The sequence below is a fragment of the Cephus cinctus genome, unplaced genomic scaffold (assembly GCF_000341935.2).
Source record: "Cephus cinctus unplaced genomic scaffold, Ccin1 Ccin1_scaffold0315, whole genome shotgun sequence".
NCBI lineage: Eukaryota > Metazoa > Arthropoda > Insecta > Hymenoptera > Cephidae > Cephus > Cephus cinctus.
Window position 1 is genome coordinate 20,421 of NW_014333017.1, and position 21,437 is coordinate 41,857.

Here is a 21,437-nt window from a genome sequence, read left to right on the forward strand (position 1 = left end):
GAAGATTAAAGGGGGGGGGGGGGGGGGGGGGGTGTTCTAGAATTCGAAGGGGTCTAGGTATCCGGTGACCGTAACAGAGTTGAGTTAAGGAGAGTGCAAGAACTTTTAAATTTTATAAAATTTCAACGATAAAACCAGATAGTATAGTAATTCTTTGTTGACTGAGGATATAAGAGAGAGCGAGAAGAAAGAAAACAGGGAATAAGAGAGAGAGAGGAGAGTGAAAAGCGACAGCGACGACGACGACCCAACCCTCGGCCCAACCCGACGCGCTCTGCCGTCGCTAGAGTCGTCTCTTCTTAATCACCGAGTCACTCTCCGTTCGCTTTCCCTACCTCTCTATCTTTCTCTCCCTCTCTCGCTCGTTCTTCTCCTACTTCTCTGCGCAGTTTCACAAGCTTACTATCCTCTCTCTTATTCTCTCTTACAGTCGCCAACTCGGTATAACCCTCCCAACGTCCCTAGCCCGGTATCCCGAAGCACTCCTTCTAACATAACCATAACTGCGGGGGACTCTGGGAGTAACTCACCACGACGACGTTCAGCCTCGCACGCATGTAACTATAAGTGGCGCGCGTATCCACCTTCCTACCAGCGAACAAACATTTAAAAAGCTCCTTTTAAACTTTAAATAGCGCCCTTACGCCAGAGACACACGCTTAGCGCGTCAACCTGCCAGCGATGCATAAATATTCGTCGAGGACACGAACGTAGCGCCCTCAGTATTTTACGTCGTGTCTCGGTACTAATAACATCTGTAGAAACAAAGGGCGAAACCGATTGACAAAAAATAACAAGGAGGAACTGATTAAGCTCTATGCATCAGAGAATTCTTAGACGAGGGTGCACCACGTCGAAAAATAATCTGCTTGCTTTTCATATGACGAAAATAGAAATGTCGCTGGAGTCTCGGGATGACCCACGTATTATTCGCAATAACTCATAGCTGATTAGCTGAACGTTCACTTCCTCCCCAGTGGGCTTCGGCCTCTTTTGTCCAGGATACATAGATGACAGAGAGGACGGGATCAGATTTCGCGACGTTCACGAGTCCAGGATGAGGACGAACCGAGTGAAAGAAGAAAAAAAAAGGAAAAAAAAGTCCAATAGGAAATGTTGAAACATACAGGCGCGACTTAATGTTCTGTGACCGATAGGAGTGGTATTACGTGTAGCTATATGTATACGTATGGTACAGTAAAGTTTCCTATAGAGTGCATGATAATGGCGGTATACATGGTTAATCGGTGCCGGCTTTCACGGCAATCCGGTAAATATTTACGTAGGGTTTCGCGGCGTGGTGAGCGCAAAGCCGCGGGATACATTGATTGCAAATCCAGGCGTAGCGCGACGATGCCATTGTTTACCGGGACGCCTCGATGAATTGCAAATGGTACGTGGATACACCGACGGGAGGAAAGCTTGTCGTGCTGGGTTATCGAGGCAAGGAGCAACAACTGATTCCTAGAACGTTTTATCAGCTATAGCACGTCCTCAGCGTTAACACTAGAGGAATAAGTGTTATAACGAGGGGCAAGAACGTCTGGGATTTTTATGTGAAAAATGAGAGGACTGGAAATTCCTATCAATAATTTGAAGCTGTAGGTAAATCGTAATCGAGTGAAATAATTATAAGCAGTTTTACACACGAGGGACGAAGAAGTCAGAAAAGTCAAAGCGCGCAATCGTCGGAGACAGTGAGTACGAGGGTATTTTAAAAATGGCAGCCCGCGCTCTTAGTCGAGGCGACGCAGTTCGCTTGCGAGATTCCATTGTTGCGAATTTTCCAATATCGATCACCGTTCTGTGCAAACTTCCGAAGCAACGGGGTGTTCGGGGATGGAGTCGCTGGAGAGAAAATGGAACTTGGGGAATGAGTGATCACGAGAGAGACAGAGAATGGAGTGGAGGAGAGTGTATAGGGGAGAGAGCGGGTCCTGCGTCGGTAAAACCCCAATACGCGGCAAAAATGTATCCCTATAATAAAATACTCCGTGCACTTAAAAGGGATAACTGTATGCTCAACGGTGCTCCCGGGTCGCCCAGGTATAGGATTAACAGTAAATACATAAAACTAAAGATATTTACAATAGACTAAACAGATAAGTACAGGTATCGATATATCGACAGGGTACTAACCTCATACTTGATGCCATTGAGCCGAAGCCATGTCTCCACCTTCAAACAATACGGCGACAAGGATGGCACCGTCGATGTCCTGGGAAGCTGATAAAGATAGACGATATCTTTTTCGTAGTTGGTCTTATGGACAGATACGGATTTCGTCGGTGCCGACGTTTCAGGAGCAGGCTCGTCCTTCTTCTCAGCTTCCTCCTTCTTGGTCTCGGCTTCCTTGCCTGTTTCCTCCTGTTGCTGCTTGTTGTCAGGAGGCGTCTCGTCCTTAAGAGCTTCCTTCATTTCCTTTACGTCCTTGATTTCCTTGGTCTCCGCAGCGGGTCCGTTGTTTTCCGTCTCCGTAGCCATGGTCATATCTTTTTATCTTGATAATTCGAATACAACAGCTTCGCACTGTGTCTTCGATTCTCCGCGTTAACCGTACGTACGCGCTCGATAACTTCCTCTTCTTTGGGTTAGTATTAAACCGATACTCAACGCGTCTTGTTAAACGTGAACCCTATGGGTGTACTTCTACTACGCGCGCCGGTACTTGACGCTCTGTTAGCCGGCCGGTTTCTTGTGGCTGAGCGACACGCAGGTTTCCCGGTGCTGAACATTGGATGCGGCGCAGAAGGTCTGCGCATGCGCGAACGCCACACCCCACCACCGCCGCCATCTTTAATTGGTCGACCACCCCTAGACGTACTGTATAGGCCTCACCACAACGAAACCCATAGGACCTATGGCGACTGATCAGGCAGGGCGGGAGGGAGGGGGAGAGAGAGAGGCTTAAATACAGAATTCATGGAAGAAGAAAGAAGGAAACAGAATAGATAGAACCGAGGGCTGTCAGAAACCCGGGCCGTGGAACCGGCAACGCCGCACCCTACACTCACGCACAACGAGAACCCCTTCTCACTCCACTCTCTTCCAGACTTTCTGTTCTCTTTCTCTTACGATTTTTCATCGTGCCTACTCTCTTTCTCTTTATTAGATATAGAGATTCTCTACTATCTTCTACAAGGACCGCTATACAGTCTCCTGGACGAGCTCAGATTCCCCAGGATGTGCTTCTATGACTCTGTTAGTCTTAATAAAGTTCAAAATCTCGTTTCACATTCATCCTGTCTATTCCTACTCGGCTAATATAATCTACCAAAAAACAAACAGACTCGGGTATGTCTTCCATCTAATACAACTATGGCTTTCCCTTTAATTTTTTTTTTACTTTCAGATACCAAAAAAGAGATCACTCTCTGGCTAATGGATTGAAAACTATTTCTCCGCGTAAGCCTCGTCATACTCCCCTTCTGTCCTCGCCCTATGAAAGCAAACTATGCTGTTCGTTTTGGATCTGGAGATGTTGGTTTTCGTAGTATTCTAGTAACCGGGGCGGCCGATATTTTCACTCCCTGTATCTACAAGTCTACACGTATACACATAAGTTATATTGGAGAACGAAAGGGGAAAAAAAGGAAGGAATACTTATTGTTAGTCATCTATACAGATGCAACCAGGACGTAAAATTAATAAAATGAAAATGCTAATCCAATAAGGGATGATTCACCAATACTATACCTTATTATAGAGATGACCATAGGTTAGGTTATACACAATGAATATCATCAATGGGGCTCTGGCAATCAATTGAAACTTAGGGTGAATTTAATTTAGGATAAGAGTCAAAAGTACATCAAGAGAAAATTAAAAATAAGGCAGGACTTTGTTATACCATTAAATTTTTTTTGGCAATTGGGTACACCACTTCCTAAGATGCGATGAATATGCAGCAGGATTTATTGATAATTATACACTCAATATTCGTATAGCATAACAAAATATAAATAAAATCATTTTGTTGTCCAATATTAGATTTTCTCTATTAAAAAGTATATGTCTAAGGAAACGACGTACGTGCCTGCTTATCCTAGCTGCAACGAAAATAATGGCGTCGAGTTCTTCTAGAATTTCCAATAAATCAAGACGAGCGCGTTGGGTCTCCGCTTACAAAGAATTAATGGAGATCGGAAAAACCCGACCTATTGCCATTTCGCCATTGTCCTATCAGCGTTCACCTATGCGGGAGGAAAAATAAATGTCTCTGAAAAGGAAGTACTGAGGGTAAAAAGTCCCTTGAATTTTCTATCATGACTCTATGTATCTATGCAAGTCACACCGATATATAAAATGTTTCCTTGTTTTTTCGTCTTCTTCGTTTCATATATAAATTTACGAATACAAAGTCTATCAGCCTAACGACACAAGAATTTTCTATAAACGCTTTCAGCTAATGAACAGCAACGGAGAAACGAGGCGAGCATATTGCAATTTTATTTTTTTCATTTTTTTTTCTTCTTCATTTCGTCCACATATTCCTTTGATACAAAACTGTGACCAGATTGTTGTCATCTAAAAATTTTATTTACTGCCTCCCTTCTTTTTCCCCTATATATATATATCTATCTATATATATCATAATTCACTTTTCTCTCTAAAAAAAATAAGTAAAATTAAGAATAATAAGTATCTCAGTAATTGAAAATAGAAAATCGAAAGAAAGTGAAAAAAAAAGCAAAGAAAGTCACGAAACTCTTCACAAAATGCTTCCTCGTATTGATATTATGGCTATATCGCGACTCGAACACATAGTAGTCTGTCAGTTATAATTTTATGCTCTCCGGCGTGTCCGCTTAATACTGAAATGAAAATTGATGAATTTTAAACAGGTGATTATTGAAAATGCTCAACAGTTAAAAAAAAAAATCAGTTACCTACTGACGATCGCCTCCATAAAACTCAGAGGCAAGAATAATACTCGTCTAAGCGCAAGAGTAATAATAATTCACGAATCGTTTCGCGGTGCGACTCTTCGTTGTCCATGAAAAGTATAGTCATAGAAATAATAACCAACATAAGAGGACGGAAACAAAATATAAAACCGATGTAGTCCCAGTATACCGTTTGAAGAGATAAATAAAGAAAAAGTCAAACAATAGAATAAGTCCTGCTGTACGAAAGAATAAACGAGTCCACCGTGAGATGATGATCCACCGAATATCAAACTCAACGTAATTCTACTTTACGGTTCAGTAAGACGAACGATATCTGATTGCAAGGACAGTAACCGCCTGTCGTTACAAATATGTGTATATAAACATATATATATACACACACTATCGTTAAAAATCACTAGGAAACCGATCTACCTAAACAAGTAATATTTAATTCTATAAATCTAACATTAATTAATCCCATCGTCGCGTCTTTACCGCACTTGGGCGGAATGCAGTGCTGGTAAGTAAGTATAAACGAAGTCACAGGAAAGGGCTTTAGAAACGATTGGTAAATGGTCTCGGCGAACTTAGACTACCCCCCCAAGAAGGTCAAAGGGGATAAAGAAGTGGAAAAGGAGGAGGGATAATGAAGGAGCAGGATGGGGGGGGGTCGACTTAATTGCTAACGTCGATACATATACTCGTCCCTAGAGCCTTCCGTATGAGGAAGTGCCAACCTCCACCACAGAGTCCAAATCACGTCTGCGGTGACAGGAGTCATGAAATAAACAGAGTATTTCCAATCTCTTATGAAACTGCCTGATGGAATGAGTCAATCTCTTCCGGTTCTTAAGCATCCGGTGGACTTGGCGTCTGTGTGGTGCTTATGTGATCCTGCAGGCAGATTCTCAAATCCCTCTCGTCCAATTCACTCTCGGTGTCGACACTGAAACTCCTTGCAGCCTGCTGCCCTCCAGTGCCGGTCCAACGTTGCTTCCAGCTCTCTAGCCTCATGACCTGTTGACAGGAGTATAATAAGAGGATGAGCAAGATCATCTCTAAGAGATTCTACAAGATGGTCAAAACGAGATGCATATACATATATTTTTTCTTTATTACTCCGAATGGTATCTTTGGCAAGCATTTTACGAAACCCTCGTACACAGAACATGCAATTTCCAGTGCTGATAATCACCAGTGCCTTGATTACTCTTAGATAAGAAAAAAAGAAAAAAGAAAGAAAAGTATTGAGAAAGCATTGCGTATCGGACAAGGCACACACCCGGGCACACACTTATTCACAAGAATAGACAGACACATATCCGACCGGCACGACAAGACGCCCTGAAGTCAAAGACAAGAAGCTCTTGTTGACGTGGCTCACTTTCTTCATTTACAACTGCTGTAAAAATAGCCCCAAATGCGGGAAGTGAGCACTTTGTCAAAATACATTGGTCTGATAAGGACCACGATAATAATAACAATAATGCAGTCTGAATGCCTCTGGATAACAGTATCAAAAGGAAGGATACTCTGCGCATACAATATCATTCGGTTGGATGATAGAAGGACAGTGCAAAGAGCACGGAGGGTCGCGTGCACGCAAAATAAAATTTGAAAATTAAGTGCCGTGAATGGAAAAAAAAAAAGAATTACAGGTCCATTAACCATGTGACAGTCGCTATATGTGACTATACTATTATTATTATTATGCAAGGAAGACAAAGATACGATAAGGTATGATACGGTGCATGAAATCCAACACTATATAGGTATTATCTCAGGACTCCTGGGTACTCGAATTGAATAATCTATAAATAATAATAATAATAATATACGCAGAACAAAGTAAAGTGAGCGATGCAGAGAGATAGATAGGGGGACTTACTCGAGCCAGCGCCAGGGCTCTGTCTCCGGGCTGGTGATTGGCGTAGGGAACTAGGGAGATAGACAAGATACCAATAGTGGGTTAGTGGTACATATTAGCAATTGACTTTAGCTCATTCCCTTCTCATTAACTTCATTTTATAGTTATATTTAGACACAGCCGCGCCGATCCTTTTCGTTATGACAATTCTACTGTTCCTTGAATACACTTTGATTCCCTGTATCTTTGTATCAGTGTATATCATTGCTTTCTACGTACAATGTGCAAATGAATGAAAATATAGCTGGAGGCCTTGGTACACGTAGAGTATGAAAATGTATCGCAAGCGATAAATAAGACGTGTAATGGTCACGAAAATACGGAGCATCTCGTTCTGTCTCTTTGTGATATCGTGTGATCTTGCGTTTGACCCGTGAGTTTGCTCCTTGGAATTTCTTGGCTTAATTAATTACAATTACTGAGGCTGTGGGTATGTTACAGCGCGGGGCTCAATCCGAAGCGGTATATAGATGTTAGTAACAAGCGTGGCGTGTATCATTACATTGCAGTAAGAGGTGCAATTTATACATGGCACATTTTGCACTAGTGCAAGTCGAGACGAACAATGGAACAATATGGTTTGCGTATTGCTTAGGCTTTGCCAAGCCTCGACTGGTGTTGCCAAACGATTATGATGCAGTTAGAATATTATCATTGTATTTGAGAAAAGAATCCACGGGATAGCCGTACGAATGAATCATTTATCGGTAACCAGTATCTTCGGATTAATGTGAGAATATTATTACATGGTATACAGTGTTGTGAAACGTAAACGCGTCAAGTATATTTAAAAGAAAAGGTTACAAAAATATCGTTTGAATTTAAAAAAAAAAATTCTATAAGTGCGTGTTAGAGACGCAGACTTGAGGCTTAAATAGGATCAAGGATATTAAATCTTAACGAATCAACTGTGTCAATGTTCATAATTTATGAAACGTAATAACTAATTTCATTGAAAAATCGAATGGCACAATTAATCGAAAACCAGTAGTATTTTATGGAATGCACGTGAGAGCTCTGAAAAATAAAAAAAAAATTACTAGTGATAGCGGAATATATGATTTTGACGCTGGCAACACAGTTGGTATAACAGAAAAGATGGACACATTACAATAAAACTAGAAAATTCAGGCAATCTATGTAAACGACTAGTGAACGACTAGTTGCAACAATAATACTTCTATTGCTTAAGAATGTCTTGAGGCAAGTATCGCAGAGATACTTGAGCACTGTGCTCTTTGTTTAATAAGTTTTTTTAAGTTTCTAAGGGGATTCGCGAGATAGAGACTTTCGAAAATGCAAGTAACTTCTCGACTGCAAAATCTAGTTTGTATTACGGTACAAGATATTCTATGTGGAAAAGGGTATTATTATAATTCTACATTGTTCAATTGATCCAATAAATTGTCCTATCCAGTTATTCCATATATTGACTGAATTTCCGATTGTTTTTGATTTTCCTTAATTATCCTCTCTGCAGGATATCTGGACCGAGTAGAAGGTGTCTCACCTCTTACTGCAATTGCCTTGAATATCGAACAGTACTATGATTTTCTCGACGAACCTCTGTGTTATCCGAGTGACTTACCTCGGCTTTTAAATCGGCCACCTTGTCTTGAAGTTCACGCACCCTGTCACTGTCGTCCAAGTTGTTCCTGAGCTCGCCCTCTGTGTACATTTCTTCGTTCTGCATAAAAAATAATCATTAGAAGAGTTAAGCGAATTTTGAAAAATTCCTATCTAATATTTTCATACCTTCAGCTCAAGCAGAGAAATCCTTTGCGTGAGTTCGGCGACTTGTTGGGCATGTTCAGCATCACGTATTCTCGCCATCATCGTTTCATCTTTCATTTTTGACTCCAGGTCCGAGTATTTATGTTGCTGTTCGCGCATTTTCGCTATCAATTCCTTCTCCCTGGCCAGGGCGTCGTCCAATTCCTCCCTAAGTACTTGTCCTCCCTCGTCTTGTCTGCGTAGCTGATTAGTGGCGACCTGAACCTGCGTCTCCAGCTCCATAACCTTCAGCCGAAGTTCCTTAACCTCGGTAAGAGCTTCCATTTCTCGGATCCTTGTCGTCATGAGATCTTCTTCTAGTTTTTGAACTTCATGACCACGATTTTCCCAAAAGAGGAGCTTCTTGGGGGTAGAATCCGGAGCTGGCGCGGGCTGAGAAGCACGATGCTCCTGAAGATGTCTTTGCCAGGATCCACTGAGCTCACCGACCCTTTGTCTGAGATCCTGTTGAACAATTTAAAGTCATAAAAATTAGTACTGTATTTTGATATCTTAAGATCCTACGCCGCGTGTACCTTTAGAGATAAGTTAGCCTCAGCTTCTCTAAGCTTGACGGCGATGAGTTCCTCCTGAAGATGTGCTACCGAATTATCGGGTGTAGATTCTCTAAGGGTTTTCTTGTCCTGCTCTAGTTCCTGGATTCTGGCTTTCAGATCACGGATAGTCGCATCATTTTCAGCCTCGTGGAGTCTCACTTTTACCAATTCCTCCTGAAGACACTGCACCATCTCTTCCTTCTGACAGAGAGCCTCCTGTTTTAGGGATATCTCGTCAAGAGACGATTGCTTGGATGTTAGATTCTCTTCCAGCAGGATTGACAATGATCTGAGCTCTTCGTGTGCTTGTTCCAGCTGATGACTCGTTTCTAAATGAGTGTGTCGAAGCGCTGCTAATTCACGCTGTACTACGAATGCCGTTTCTTCCTCTTCAGCACGAGAAACTTGACCTCTCACTAACCGATCGGCCAGCTCGGCAGACTCAGCCTCCAGGAGTTCAGTCCTCTGTCTCAATAATCGATTTTCAGCTCTGAGCCTCCTCAGCTCAACCATCTCTTCTTGTTCTTTCATTTTCAGAACCGTATAATCTTTCTCTAATTTCTTCATACGTTTTGGATTGATCTTCATACTATACGCAAGGTTCATCAAGCCGTCCGGATCAGCTTCCGCCCTGCCAGGCAATTCTTTCTGGAAAAACTGTAAGGAAAGAAGGTGTACAAAAAAAAAAAAATTGTTCAATAATATTGTAAAATCATACTGATAATTTTAAAGATGTTCATAACTCACTTTAAGCATACCCTCCATGTCGAGGCTGAGTAAGTCTTCTTTGCCTAAGTGAAGCATCGCCAGAGCGACTTTGAAAATAACTTCCATTCCTTCTGAGAGAAAGACGTCGAAAATGCGACAAGCTAAGGGCAGACTAAGTGCTGTTGTAAAGAGAGTAAGGAACCAGGAAGAGGCGTACATAGAAGTATGAAAACTCTGAGCAGTGAAATGTGCATGTAGCTCAGGATGTGTGTCTGCTACAAGATGCTCCAGTTGATACATGCAGACTCCTAATTCAGCCATACTTGGTTTGAACATGTCGCGCAGTCGATACTCCTGCATCAGTGCGACAAGAACAGCGAAGGCTTCCTCTTCCGGCATTTGCTGAGTCATACAAGAACCATATTACTACTATAACTTAACCATGTACTTCATCTAAGTGACAATTAAATTAAGGCTTACCTGCATCAAAAGCAAACCAACGATAAATCCTGAACCCTGACAATATCCCACTTCTCTGTCATGTAAACTGTAAGCCTTCATCACGTTAAACAAACTCTCCTGACCCAGACCGCCCTTCTCCTTAAAAAAATCATGTTCAGGGTAGGTCCTGGCAATGTCCCGCTTGATTACTCTCTCGCAGGCGGAAGTGGCTTTGATGTATTCTGCAAACTGTTTCTTCACAGGTGAATCGTGAGCTCCGCAAAGTAGCTGCCATACTATTCCTCTGAAAAAAAAAAAAAAAAAAAAAAAAAAAAAAAAAAAAAAAACTTTATTCCCATCTCGTCGGTATAAGAATAAATCGCGAGGATGCTTTATTATGAAATCGGAAATTGGCGTCGATCTTCGGGCGAAGAGCGAGCGTTTCCAGAGTCGTAATACTATTGAAACTCAATCTACATATATCCACGTTTCTGTCTCTTACCTAAAGTGATGGGGTATACCCTGCCGTACTAATTCCTTAACAAAGTCTTTTTTCTTTTTCCAATAATTATCCCAATCGTTGACAATGTGCCCCCAGAGCGTCCAGGTGTTCTCCTCGCCATCGGTAGGCGTATGGCGTCGGGGTGCAGCGTCGCCACTGCCCCCCGACGCCAGAGAGACCTGCGATGTGTCTGATCCCTTTCTGCTGTGATTGCTCTGCAGCGAGTTCAGAGACTTGGCATCGGATTCAATGAGCCTAGAAGCAAATTTGAAAATATTAAAAATCCAATCTCACTCTACAATGTCAAAATTGATTTGCCCACTAATAAACAATGACTTTCCCCTTACCTATTGGCTTCTTCCAGCTTAGCCAGTAGAGCCAGCTCGTCGGTGGATATGTCTTTCTTTGAGGATAGCGCCTGCTCTTCCTCTTCCTCAAGGGAGTCAAGTGCAGCACCGTTCACGTTACTTCCGGTGCTACCGGTGCGTGCGTTGGGATTGGACTGGGGCAAGGAACTGCGTAAACACAGGACACTCATCACCTGCGGTCCATAACGTGACAGCCCAAGCCGTCCAACTGCTACGCCTCCACCCTCGTGACTCCTGGAAATCAGTACCAAGTGCACATATGTATAGTAAAGGGATCTACATCTGCGTTTCATACGTTCAATAATGAACCTGATAAAGGCTATAGGATATTTCGGTGCAACCAGACACACCAGGCTTATCGAGTGGACGTACAGACAGTGCCATAAATGTTAAAACTCATTATAAATTATTATGTTTCTTACATCATTCAATTTTCCTTCAACACAATCTTCTTCTACAGAGAGTATACTTTACAGCGAGAATTTCTCGCCCTTGCCAGCATACTGACACGATAAACTGAAACGTACAGAAGTATTTTTATGAATTCTGCACGCTTCCCAGACTCACTCGTTCAGTGTGGCTATAGCTCCTGGCGTAGGCGTATCGAGCTTAATTCTATGCTTTCATAAACATTATACCCATGAGAATTCTATTTTCGTCGTTTTACAGAACCCCTAGTAGCAAGTGAGCATACAAGTAGTCAGGACAGGAGCGACCTAGTTCGCTGCTTTAATGTTACTGGAACAACGCTCTTACGTTGTCCAAGTATGGCATAAGGTCTCTGTGCCAGTTCCCCAGGGAATCACTCCTCGAGATTCCTATCTCTTTTGGAGCCAATTGAGGATGGCAAATTGCCGACACTAACTATAACTCATCCTTGACGTGCGTCTTTACTCATTTTACCTATATATATATCATCCTATAGATATCCTACTATATGCTAGAGAATATTATACTCGAAATGGATCCCTTTACGGAATTTCAATAAAAATACGATTCCTATAAATTTTCAATGGATGATTTTACCTTTTTATACCTTTACCACGTGTCCATCTCGCTGCCGCCGGGGCGAGTAAACCACGAAGAACCATCCAGACGGTGTGGATGAATTATTCAAAATTTTATGAATGTACTAGGGAGCCACCACCGTATACCAAAGTTCTAACCACGTATTATATAATGATAAAGTAACTAGTGCTAAAGCTTCAGTTTTCTGAAGACTGACAAATATTAGTTAATAACTATTCATCAAATTTTTCCATGAACGACAAGCCTTGGGCGCAAGAAAATTTTTGAACAGTATATTTTCATTCCCAAAACACTCTGGTATATACTTCCTAAAGTTATTATACCTTCTGCACGTTATTTCAGAATTCCCGAGGACCAATGAAAGATCTCCAAATAATATATGAGGAACGATCAGTCCCTATTTTTCAAATAACAAAACGATCCAAGCCACCAGAATTCGAGGAACAGTAAGACTATCGAGATTCGGTTCTCCCTCGGAGATGATCCCTTAAAAAAAAAACAGGAAGTCACTCGAAAAAGGGTAACGAGATCCAAATACTTTTTCTATACTTCTAAAACTATAAGAGTAATGGATGCAATAACGCATTGGCGTAGGCAGCACTCGCGGATTCTTGTCGCGCACTGTCGTAGGAAGAACAGTAATGGTTTGAGGGTCGATGGAGCTCGCGCAGGGTCGGATCATCCCTTGCGCGGCGACCTCCATTCGAATTCCAATGTAAAAAGTCTCAAGTCCATCCACGACCTATACATAGATTACCGTTACGTGCCTTGGAAACGTCTTTCTAACCTGTTGAAAATAATTGCCTAATGTAACGTTCATATGATACAATCATATAGGTTCTCGATCGACGTGTGTAAACAGTGTGGTTGTAGAATCAGCAAATCACTCGGATGATTTAAAACTTTGTCAGCGTGACGAGGCGGAAACAGGAATTCCTGCAAGGCATTCACAAAGCATTGTACATAAAACATATATACGATTGTTTTCGTATAGATAGCATATAAAAGGATAGAGTATAATAAAATCAATGAGAGCAATAAAGGATTTAATACTGACCAGACCATTTATCGTATACCAATTCCATTTAGAATAAAAGACGATCCGTGACTGTTAAATATTAATTATAACCAGTGAAAGGTACAGTCAGGTGCATATATCGCCAGAGACAGATAAGCCTCTCTTCTCATGTGTCAGCCGCACGCACGTCATGACAGTGGTTCTATACGGGTCTAAAAATATAAGAATATAATGGTTTGAGAAAAAGGCAAAATTGTATAAATACTTAGGTAGAACGCGAAGGCGTGAAGACCCACGGGAATTTCGATAATGAGAAAATATCGAGCTGCTTTTCTCGCATCGTGAAATCAACGTGTTTCTGTATGTGGTACTCTCTCTCATTCTGTTTTGTTTGGCATGGAGCCACTTCCGATAATTTAATAGTCCATCTAACGAACTCGGCAACCTTTCAGGATCCGTTTAATACTGATAAGTGATAATGGAAAGAGCATCGAGAATATTCCGGAGAAATAGGTGAATTCGTTTTTCGTAAAAGTAGATTTGCTTTAAAAAAAATATTATTTCTTCAGTGAAATTCAAAGACACGATAGATATTATAGAGTAAAAAATTACGGTTCATTTTGTGAACGTGAGTTACTTAATACTGGCTAATAGTGATGGCTGTCTTTAACTGTTGTTTGAATAATTAGAACAATCGGTAGACTAATTATCAGTGATTAGCTGGACGGAAGGTGACGTTACTGATGAGTCGCGTTCCGCTTGGTAAAACTGTACGGTGCGAATTTCATACCGCGAGTTGAGAGACAATGGAACGAGGTAGAAAGAGAAAAAAGATCGAAGGGAAAAGAGAAAGAAGACTATAAACTGGCAGGAAAACTCGACGGTATTAATTAGGTGGTTTGGTCGTACCTGCTAATTAGCGTGTCCAAAGGGAACAGGCAATGTGTGAATAGGTGTGTCGCCAGAGACGCAGAAAATTGCAATGGCATTCAGTTCGGAAATCAAGTGTTCGAATTATTTGGAAAAAGAAAGAAAAAGGTATTATTCAGAAAACACGGTGTACCTCGTTTTACACAGAATAGTTCGCTTACATAGTCGGGCGATGAATTTTCATGGGACGCCGGTGGCCTGCGTGCAGGCGCATTTCTAATTTCAATTGAATTCGTTTCACCGGTAGGTGTCGACACTTTAGCTACGTCTACGAAATAATTTTTTCATTAGACGAAGCTCGACTGGTAGTTACTATTCTATGTATTTGAATTCTTTCAATAAAAAATAAAAGAAATGATACTGTTTTTCTTGATGATATTGTAATCGCGATTTCCAACTTTCTGGGCCGCCTCAGAGATGGCGCTACGTACGCTTGGAGATATAATATTCGTTATACTTCTGTCAAGTAATACAATTGAAGTTTATTTATTTGTATTACCTGGTGAATTCGCAAGTCGCTTGCAGTTTCTATTTTCGTATGTTCTTGTCAACTAATTTGAAATGTGGAAGAATAAAAGTACATAGATAAAGTCAAACTAGTGTTAACAACAAATTGGACGATCAATGCGTCGTTGCTGAATGAGACTCAATTAGTTCTCTGTCGTACATATCCGAACGCAACTCCAATCCCGTGTAAAAATTGGTAGTAGGTCAATTGGGAGATAATTGGCTGGGCTCGGGGCCAATACGATTCTTCGTCATGCGACAATTCAGTCGACGAATGCGAAGTCAGGATTCTGTTAGAATTCTATCTGAAAAAAAAGCCAATGATCCAAAACCACTGGCTATTTCCTGATATTACTGTCAGCTTCGATATGACATTAATACTTTGACTGACCTGAAGGAAAAGCCTGAGCCATCAAAAGTAACGTTATCTTATGAAACGACGATCTTTCAATGTCGCAATATTGATTTATCAATATCCGAATGCGGTTATTCTTTACCAGCTTTAATTTAATCTATAATATTTAAACAGCAAATCAACGTTGCTGTATCACTGCGATCGTCGTGACTGACCTCGGAGTCAATTGTGGGTGTAAGAACGCAAGGCATTTCCAGCGTGGACCATAATAGGGATTGAAAACCAGTTTCTCGAGACTTAAAAAAAAATAAAAGAGCAAAGCATCCTGATTACAGGATTCGACATAGTTTATCCAAGGAATGGGCTTCATTTTTTTATTTATACGCCGACTGTACAAGATGGGCATCGGCTGAGCCACTGTTTAAAAACAACAAAAATCATCATCATGGGCAAGTGAGAGATTACCGAGAATCATGAAACAAGAGACTGACAAGACTTTTCTCAGGATATTACCTAGTGACTAAAATGACTCACAATCAGATAGATTCATACAAGTCTGCGCAACCGGTTATTCTGTATGTACACTTGTCATCGTTTTATTTTTTTGTACTAGTCCCAGTTGCTCGAGTCATCAAATGATCATCAGGCATCTGACGTAACGGCATTCTACCTGTTCCGTGTTATATGTATAAATACATGCCTATCTACAGTAAAAGAGGTGAACAATAAAGCGTCACATCGTTCCAAACGATAAGCGTCGAAGCGACGTACACAATCCACGTGTTTTACCTATCAGCAACGACACAAGGTCAACTGATGCCAGCAATACATTTACCTAGTTTCTGTTCTTTCAATACTTTTACTTTTTTTAAACAGTATACGTTGGAGTAGTCGAACGATCACTAAAATGGTCCATGCATCGGTGGGTAGAAAAATCCTTGATGGCCTCAAGGTAGAGAAAGAGAGAGAGGATTGTGTTACTTTCTAAAGTTTAAAGAATTATTCTGTATCTGCTCGTTGGTACTCATTGCCACCGAAATACTTTACGTTATAAGCGAACAGTACTATGTCTTTGAATTTTATTGCAACTCTCATTAAGACCGAATATTAGTTTTTCTTTGGGTAAGAGGGACCTGTCTCTTATAGTTTACAATGGAAGTAAATCCATTGAGTCCATTATTACGATACGATTGTAATAATGCTTGAAATGTATTGGAACTTCATTGAAGAGTAACTCTTTGGATTTTTTAAAGTCATTTGGACTCTCTGGGTTCCCTCCTAATAAACCGAATGTACGTATGCAATGTTGGTACCGCTAGAATGTACAGACTATCGCTTTCGTACGCGTTTAGAATTTCTTATGGAGGTGTTGCTGGCAAACTAGGTAGCTGCCTTTAATTATACGATGAATCACTAGCGCGTAAATCTACTTTCGAACCGGTCTGAATATATATATTCCACCATATCGAGAATCCCGTAAGGAATCGCTCGAATATTTATAAAGTATTAAGACATAATGGCGCAATGAAAACCCGTTAGATTCGAAGAAGAATGTAAAAGACAAAAGTAAACTGTCTCTTTCAAATGTGGGTGGTATAATAAAGTACCTTAGGTAGACTTGACTAGGTAGGAACTGAGAGGTATGAAAAGGAGGCAGTGCACTTAACACATGTTTAGCAGTACATTCACCTTGTCTAGAATTTATGGTCACTGCAATACTCTTGCTATAGCAATTTCGCCTGACCCAGCACATTCCTAATTTTTCTCTCAAGAATCCACAAGCACACTGCCACACTGCAATTTAACTGAATTCTACTGCACTATACTTTCTTACAACACTGATTAACAAGAGTCTCTTTACCTGCAAAAGGTAACCAGTTATTTAGTTAGGTCGATGCTATTAATTCTAACAAGAATTTCTCTTAATTCTCTTATGCAGATTTTAATACTTTTAAGCGATTCTCAGTGCTCGCATCAGTACTAAGTAACGAGTGTGAACAATTCACGTATCCTAGGAAGCGGATGTGCCCGGATAAGTTTCTGTAACGGTTCCTCGAAGAGGGAGTTTCACAGAGAGGTGAACAACCTCGGCCACTGACATAATTACTATGGTAATAATAATCTTGCCGAAAATTATACCAATTGGCAGAGTCTTGCTGATCAAGAAACAAGTGTCAGCCAGGCAGACGCCCACCGGCAGCCAGCTGGTTATTCAGAATAAAAATTTCTCTCGGCTTACCCTCACCGTAGCTTCCAATTCCAGCGGGATTCATCAATGCCTCTCACTCAGAAACAGCACTGTCCGACTCTTTCTGATAATGAGTTACGTGAATACGGATGGGAAACGGCAGGTATTCCAAATTTTTTGACAGGAATGCGCGACCAGCGCGTATCCGGCTGTCACCAACTTTTGGCTACTTGTCACTAAACCCGATGCCTTGCGCTCTGCATCCTATGCGCTACTGTTGCTACAGATCGAACGCGATAGTAGGTTGCTCTACGTATCGTCGGGAGCCATTGAATAGTAAACAGGGTATCCAACATTATATGCCAAAAGTTAAACTTTTTTCTTTTGGTGTTCATTACCTTAAATGATTTATTATAATTGAAGGAGGGTTTTACTGTTTAAGTTTAAACTTTAGGTTAGTTAGGCTTATTCTATAATGATTTAGGTACTTATTGAGCAATTATAACCGTTAAATCATAGATTTTAATTAACTCCCGCTTAAACTTAGACGGTAACATTGGGCTTCAATTTTAATTAGCATTTGATTATCTTGTACAGGAATATTTGTATAGGAGTTGTATAAATAATCTTTGATTGAAGTCAGAAGTGCAATGTGTTTTTTACGTTTAAAGGACTGATCACAATTTGGTTTGAATTTGTGCTATAAGTTATTTATAAGTGAGAAACTATTTTATCTCTTTATATAAAGGCCAACATTATTTAATGTCATATGACTTTTGCCCTCTGTTATTATTGACATTTTTTAAATTATTTATAAATTGAGGAAGAAAGAATTTGCTCTTATTCCTATATGAAATAATTTGCTAGGGGAACTCGGTGGAACTGGAACAATTTTCGTTTCGCAATGAAGTTGGTAACGTTCGTCAAAAACTGAGGAACGAAGAAACAGAAGACGAAAGAAACATGGAATAGAAATGAGCACGATATCGAATAATAATGGCGGACGAGGAACTACCAGCGGGCTGGGAGAAACGCCTCAGCAGGTCTACGGGTGTGTTTCTAAATCAAAATTGGAGCGGACTGTTCGCTAGTTTTAACATTCCTGAAGAATTCTACAAGAGAATTTATTTGTATACGTCTGTAGTTCATTGGCAGGAGTAATTCTCCGGTTTGGGCGTGTGGCACCCATAACGGCCGGCACTTCTGACATTGCTCCAATATTTTTCAATAAGAACATACCTCTATCTACCTTTTGACTTCCTTTATTTGTTAAAACTTTCCCTTTCCAGAATCCTCTTTTGGAGTCAGATGTTGCTCTTTAGAAGTCCTCTACTCCAACATAGTTTGCAAAAATCATTAGAGGTGCTCATTGATTATTGTTATCAGTAGAAAACGGGTCAATGATTCCGGGTTTATATTTGAAATTCCTTTCCTCATTAGACAAAATCTTTATACTTCTATAATACATTTAATGTTTCCAATCTTGACATGGAACTTAAGAAGTCATGGTATCGTGTGAAATTTGTACTTTTTTGATTGCTATGTTTTCTCTCACAAAAATTAATGAACAGTTCTTATGGTGAATTTTTCTTTATGGCATGTGAAAATATATCAGACAAATTTTCATGCAATATGATTTTCATTTAGGTCAGCACTATTACTTAAATATATATACAAAGGAGAGTCAATGGGATAGACCAGACAAACCCGCAGACCCCTTGGGAGATTCTAAAGGAGATGGACCAGAAGAGGTACAATGCTCTCATCTCCTGGTAAAGCATTCAGGATCTCGAAGACCATCATCTTGGCGTGAGGAGAACATCACTAGATCTAAAGAAGAAGCATTGGAACTGGTTAAATGTAAGAAAACCAATAATGAAATGCAAATTCAAACTACAAACGTTCAGAACATAATTATACCCTGTTGTAACAATATTATATTAATGTTTCTATATTTTAATAGCTTACAGAGAGCAAATCGTCTCAGGTAAAGCAACCTTTGCAGAGCTAGCTTCCAAATACAGTGACTGTAGCTCTGCGAAGAGAGGTGGTGACCTGGGTCCCTTTGGTCGTGGTGCAATGCAAAAGCCATTCGAGCAAGCAGCATTCGCACTGAAAGTAGGAGAACTCTCGTCACCAGTTGTGACAGACAGTGGGATTCACATTATTCAGCGTATCGCCTGAATGCACCTCAACTATGCTGCAGTAAATGCTTAAAACAATAGAAGAAAGAAACAGCCAGTAATGATCGGTTATTCGTTCACCGTGGAACTGTCGTCGAGTCGATCATCCTGTCTCCATCAAGGGGACATTCCTATCACATTCCAGGATGTCCTGTGACATTCCAGGATGCACGGCTGGACTATTGACTCTACTAATCAATTTAATTGGGTCTTAATAAGCGTTTAAATAATCGTACGTTTGTTAATATCTAAGTTTACAAGAAATATCTCATGATATAGCAAAGCTTCCGTCATATAATCGAGTATAATCCGTATGAATTTGCTTCCTCTATAAATTGTAAAATCCGTTAACAATCATTATCAGGAAGAAAAGAAAGGCTTAATGCAATGTCAAGAGAAAAAAAAATAGTAAACGGAAAATTTAGGAAGAAAATGAATAATATCATGTCTGTGTTTATGTAAGTTATATCTAAAGCTAAGTCAAATAAATGCATTTACTCTGTTAAATTGTAAGTAAGTCTATATTCTTACTAATTAGGCATCATATTACAAAATTCTTTACTTATGTAGACAAGAGCTATATATATCTACGGATTTTTAGTTATCATTTACAGTGTTAAAATTGTAATTCAATAGTTATCAGTCCCTGTAGCAACTGTTAGCTAAAAAGAGTTTTACAAAGGAGTCGTACGAATTTACCTATCATGTCTAATTTAATATTTATAAAGAATCCAATTGAAATTTTCTCAGCACTCAACTGTATGTACCCGTGTACCAATAATAGAAAACACTTCGTAAGTTCATTCCTGTCTATCACGTTATATTAATCCTTAATTGATGTCGTGGAAAAAAAACTTACGCTTGTAGCGTAACGATTTTACATTGTTCCCAGGGTCCGACAACATCAGTTAAGATTAAGATACGAGGAGATAGGTGAATGCAATCAATCAATATATTAATATTTTATTTTTACCGGGATCATCAGGTACGATAGCGAAATAACAATGTGAGAAGCTAGCTGATATCTATCACTGGAGAATCGATGGAAGAAAGTATCTAGAAAATTGCGTATATGATAATTAATGAACTGACGATGATGATGTTTATTGCCTCGTCAGCAGGCAAGACCGACAATTTTGTTTACTATATGCTCAACAGAAACTTTTACTGGCGTAAAACTCGTTTTATAGATAAGCTTCATACGCGTGCCTTGACAATCTTTCGCTAACAAAAAATAATGATTACCCAATCGTCTGATAAAACTCATCCAAGATACGCACGATACCTCCCTCCTGCCACCGTCACGCTCTACTTTTATCTCATTTTAAGTCACATATTTCTCTACATAAAATCAACAAATGGACAAGAGGTTGATAGGTCGAAGAATTTTTTAATCAATAAATCAGTCAGCTGCTAACACAATTAATTAAGAAACAAATAATTTCATGGGTTATACTAATATAAGTCAGTAATTTAACTATAATACATGCAATACAGTATTACGTTCACTGCAGTCGAATAGACAATTTGGAAAACCTTGTAGCCGTATGAGTTAAGTGATACGTTACAAATTGAGATGGTTCTGCCGTCACCCTATACCAAAAGGAAATCCGCCACTCACTATCAATGAGTTCGCTGCTAGTCAGGATGAGCCCTCCTCGCTGATAATAGCCTTAAAATCGCGGAATTAGTTTCACCAGGCAACAGGTCTTCCAGCTCTACAGTTACCAACGAAACAAACAAGAATGAACCACGTACAGATGGTAATACGATATGAAACAAAGAAGTAACGAGAAGTAGAAACTGTTAGACTCAGGTGAAGTGAGCTCATTATCATTCTTGTATTACAATGATTCAATGGCAATTTAGCTGCAGTACTAAACTACGGGTATTTTATGGTAATAATGAATATACTATGTAAACTACGGAATATAGTAAAAAGCGCAACTACTATATTGAGCACATAATTGCAGAATAATAATCTAAATCGGTTATTCGAAATTTGTCAGTATTTACGTGACTTGTCTGACATTGTTTATACCACAAAGATAACGAACCC

General features: G+C 40.0%; 3 protein-coding genes across 10 annotated transcripts in view; 1 reads left to right on the forward strand and 2 right to left on the reverse strand.

Annotated features, from left to right (window-relative positions):
- Nucleotides 1-2,717, reverse strand: part of LOC107266466 (failed axon connections) — a 12,116-nt gene extending 9,399 nt beyond the window's left edge. Inside the window, exon 1 of the mRNA XM_015736968.2 lies at nucleotides 2,140-2,717. Coding sequence (XP_015592454.1) covers nucleotides 2,140-2,490 — 351 coding nt within the window. The 5' untranslated portion in view covers nucleotides 2,491-2,717. The remainder of the gene's footprint in view (nucleotides 1-2,139) is intronic.
- A 1,180-nt stretch (nucleotides 2,718-3,897) lies between these two features.
- LOC107266463 (ecotropic viral integration site 5 ortholog) lies at nucleotides 3,898-17,476 on the reverse strand. 8 transcript variants are annotated; one of them, XM_025083698.1, is made up of 11 exons: nucleotides 17,247-17,476; nucleotides 13,255-13,427; nucleotides 12,985-13,133; nucleotides 11,148-11,402; nucleotides 10,801-11,055; nucleotides 10,338-10,602; nucleotides 9,897-10,259; nucleotides 9,129-9,806; nucleotides 8,575-9,057; nucleotides 8,408-8,506; nucleotides 3,898-5,909 (listed from the first exon to the last, which is right to left on the reverse strand). In XM_025083698.1, the coding sequence occupies exons 4-11, from the start codon at nucleotides 11,336-11,338 to the stop codon at nucleotides 5,742-5,744; spliced, it is 2,502 nt and encodes an 833-aa protein (XP_024939466.1). In that variant the 5' UTR covers nucleotides 11,339-11,402; nucleotides 12,985-13,133; nucleotides 13,255-13,427; nucleotides 17,247-17,476; the 3' UTR covers nucleotides 3,898-5,741. The 8 variants fall into 8 exon arrangements, with proteins under 8 accessions (XP_024939466.1, XP_015592446.1, XP_015592451.1 ...); XM_015736960.2 differs by lacking the exon at nucleotides 12,985-13,133; XM_025083697.1 differs by lacking the exons at nucleotides 12,985-13,133; nucleotides 13,255-13,427; nucleotides 17,247-17,476 and adding exons at nucleotides 6,781-6,830; nucleotides 12,195-12,652 and having other exon boundaries at nucleotides 5,767-5,909.
- Nucleotides 17,477-18,079: 603 nt separating this feature from the next.
- LOC107266456 (putative peptidyl-prolyl cis-trans isomerase dodo) lies at nucleotides 18,080-20,181 on the forward strand. The gene is made up of 3 exons (XM_015736945.1): nucleotides 18,080-18,246; nucleotides 18,843-19,055; nucleotides 19,159-20,181. The coding sequence occupies exons 1-3, from the start codon at nucleotides 18,192-18,194 to the stop codon at nucleotides 19,377-19,379; spliced, it is 489 nt and encodes a 162-aa protein (XP_015592431.1). The 5' UTR covers nucleotides 18,080-18,191; the 3' UTR covers nucleotides 19,380-20,181.
- Nucleotides 20,182-21,437: the final 1,256 nt, after the last annotated feature.

What these genes read in the sequence shown, in the direction of transcription:
- LOC107266463 (XM_025083695.1), bottom strand. Translation starts at nt 12,259, where the DNA reads ATGGTTCTTCGTGGTTTACTCGCCCCGGCGGCAGCGAGATGGACACGT. An exon ending in TTGGTTTGCTTTTGATGCAG is followed by an intron (nt 10,260 to 10,337) that starts GTAAGCCTTAAT and finishes TGTATGACTCAG; the next exon opens with CAAATGCCGGAAGAGGAAGC. An exon ending in TGGCCGATTTAAAAGCCGAG is followed by an intron (nt 5,910 to 8,407) that starts GTAAGTCACTCG and finishes TCCTGTCAACAG; the next exon opens with GTCATGAGGCTAGAGAGCTG.
- LOC107266456 (XM_015736945.1), top strand. Translation starts at nt 18,192, where the DNA reads ATGGCGGACGAGGAACTACCAGCGGGCTGGGAGAAACGCCTCAGCAGG. An exon ending in ACGCCTCAGCAGGTCTACGG is followed by an intron (nt 18,247 to 18,842) that starts GTGTGTTTCTAA and finishes ATTTTCATTTAG; the next exon opens with GTCAGCACTATTACTTAAAT. An exon ending in AGCATTGGAACTGGTTAAAT is followed by an intron (nt 19,056 to 19,158) that starts GTAAGAAAACCA and finishes ATATTTTAATAG; the next exon opens with CTTACAGAGAGCAAATCGTC.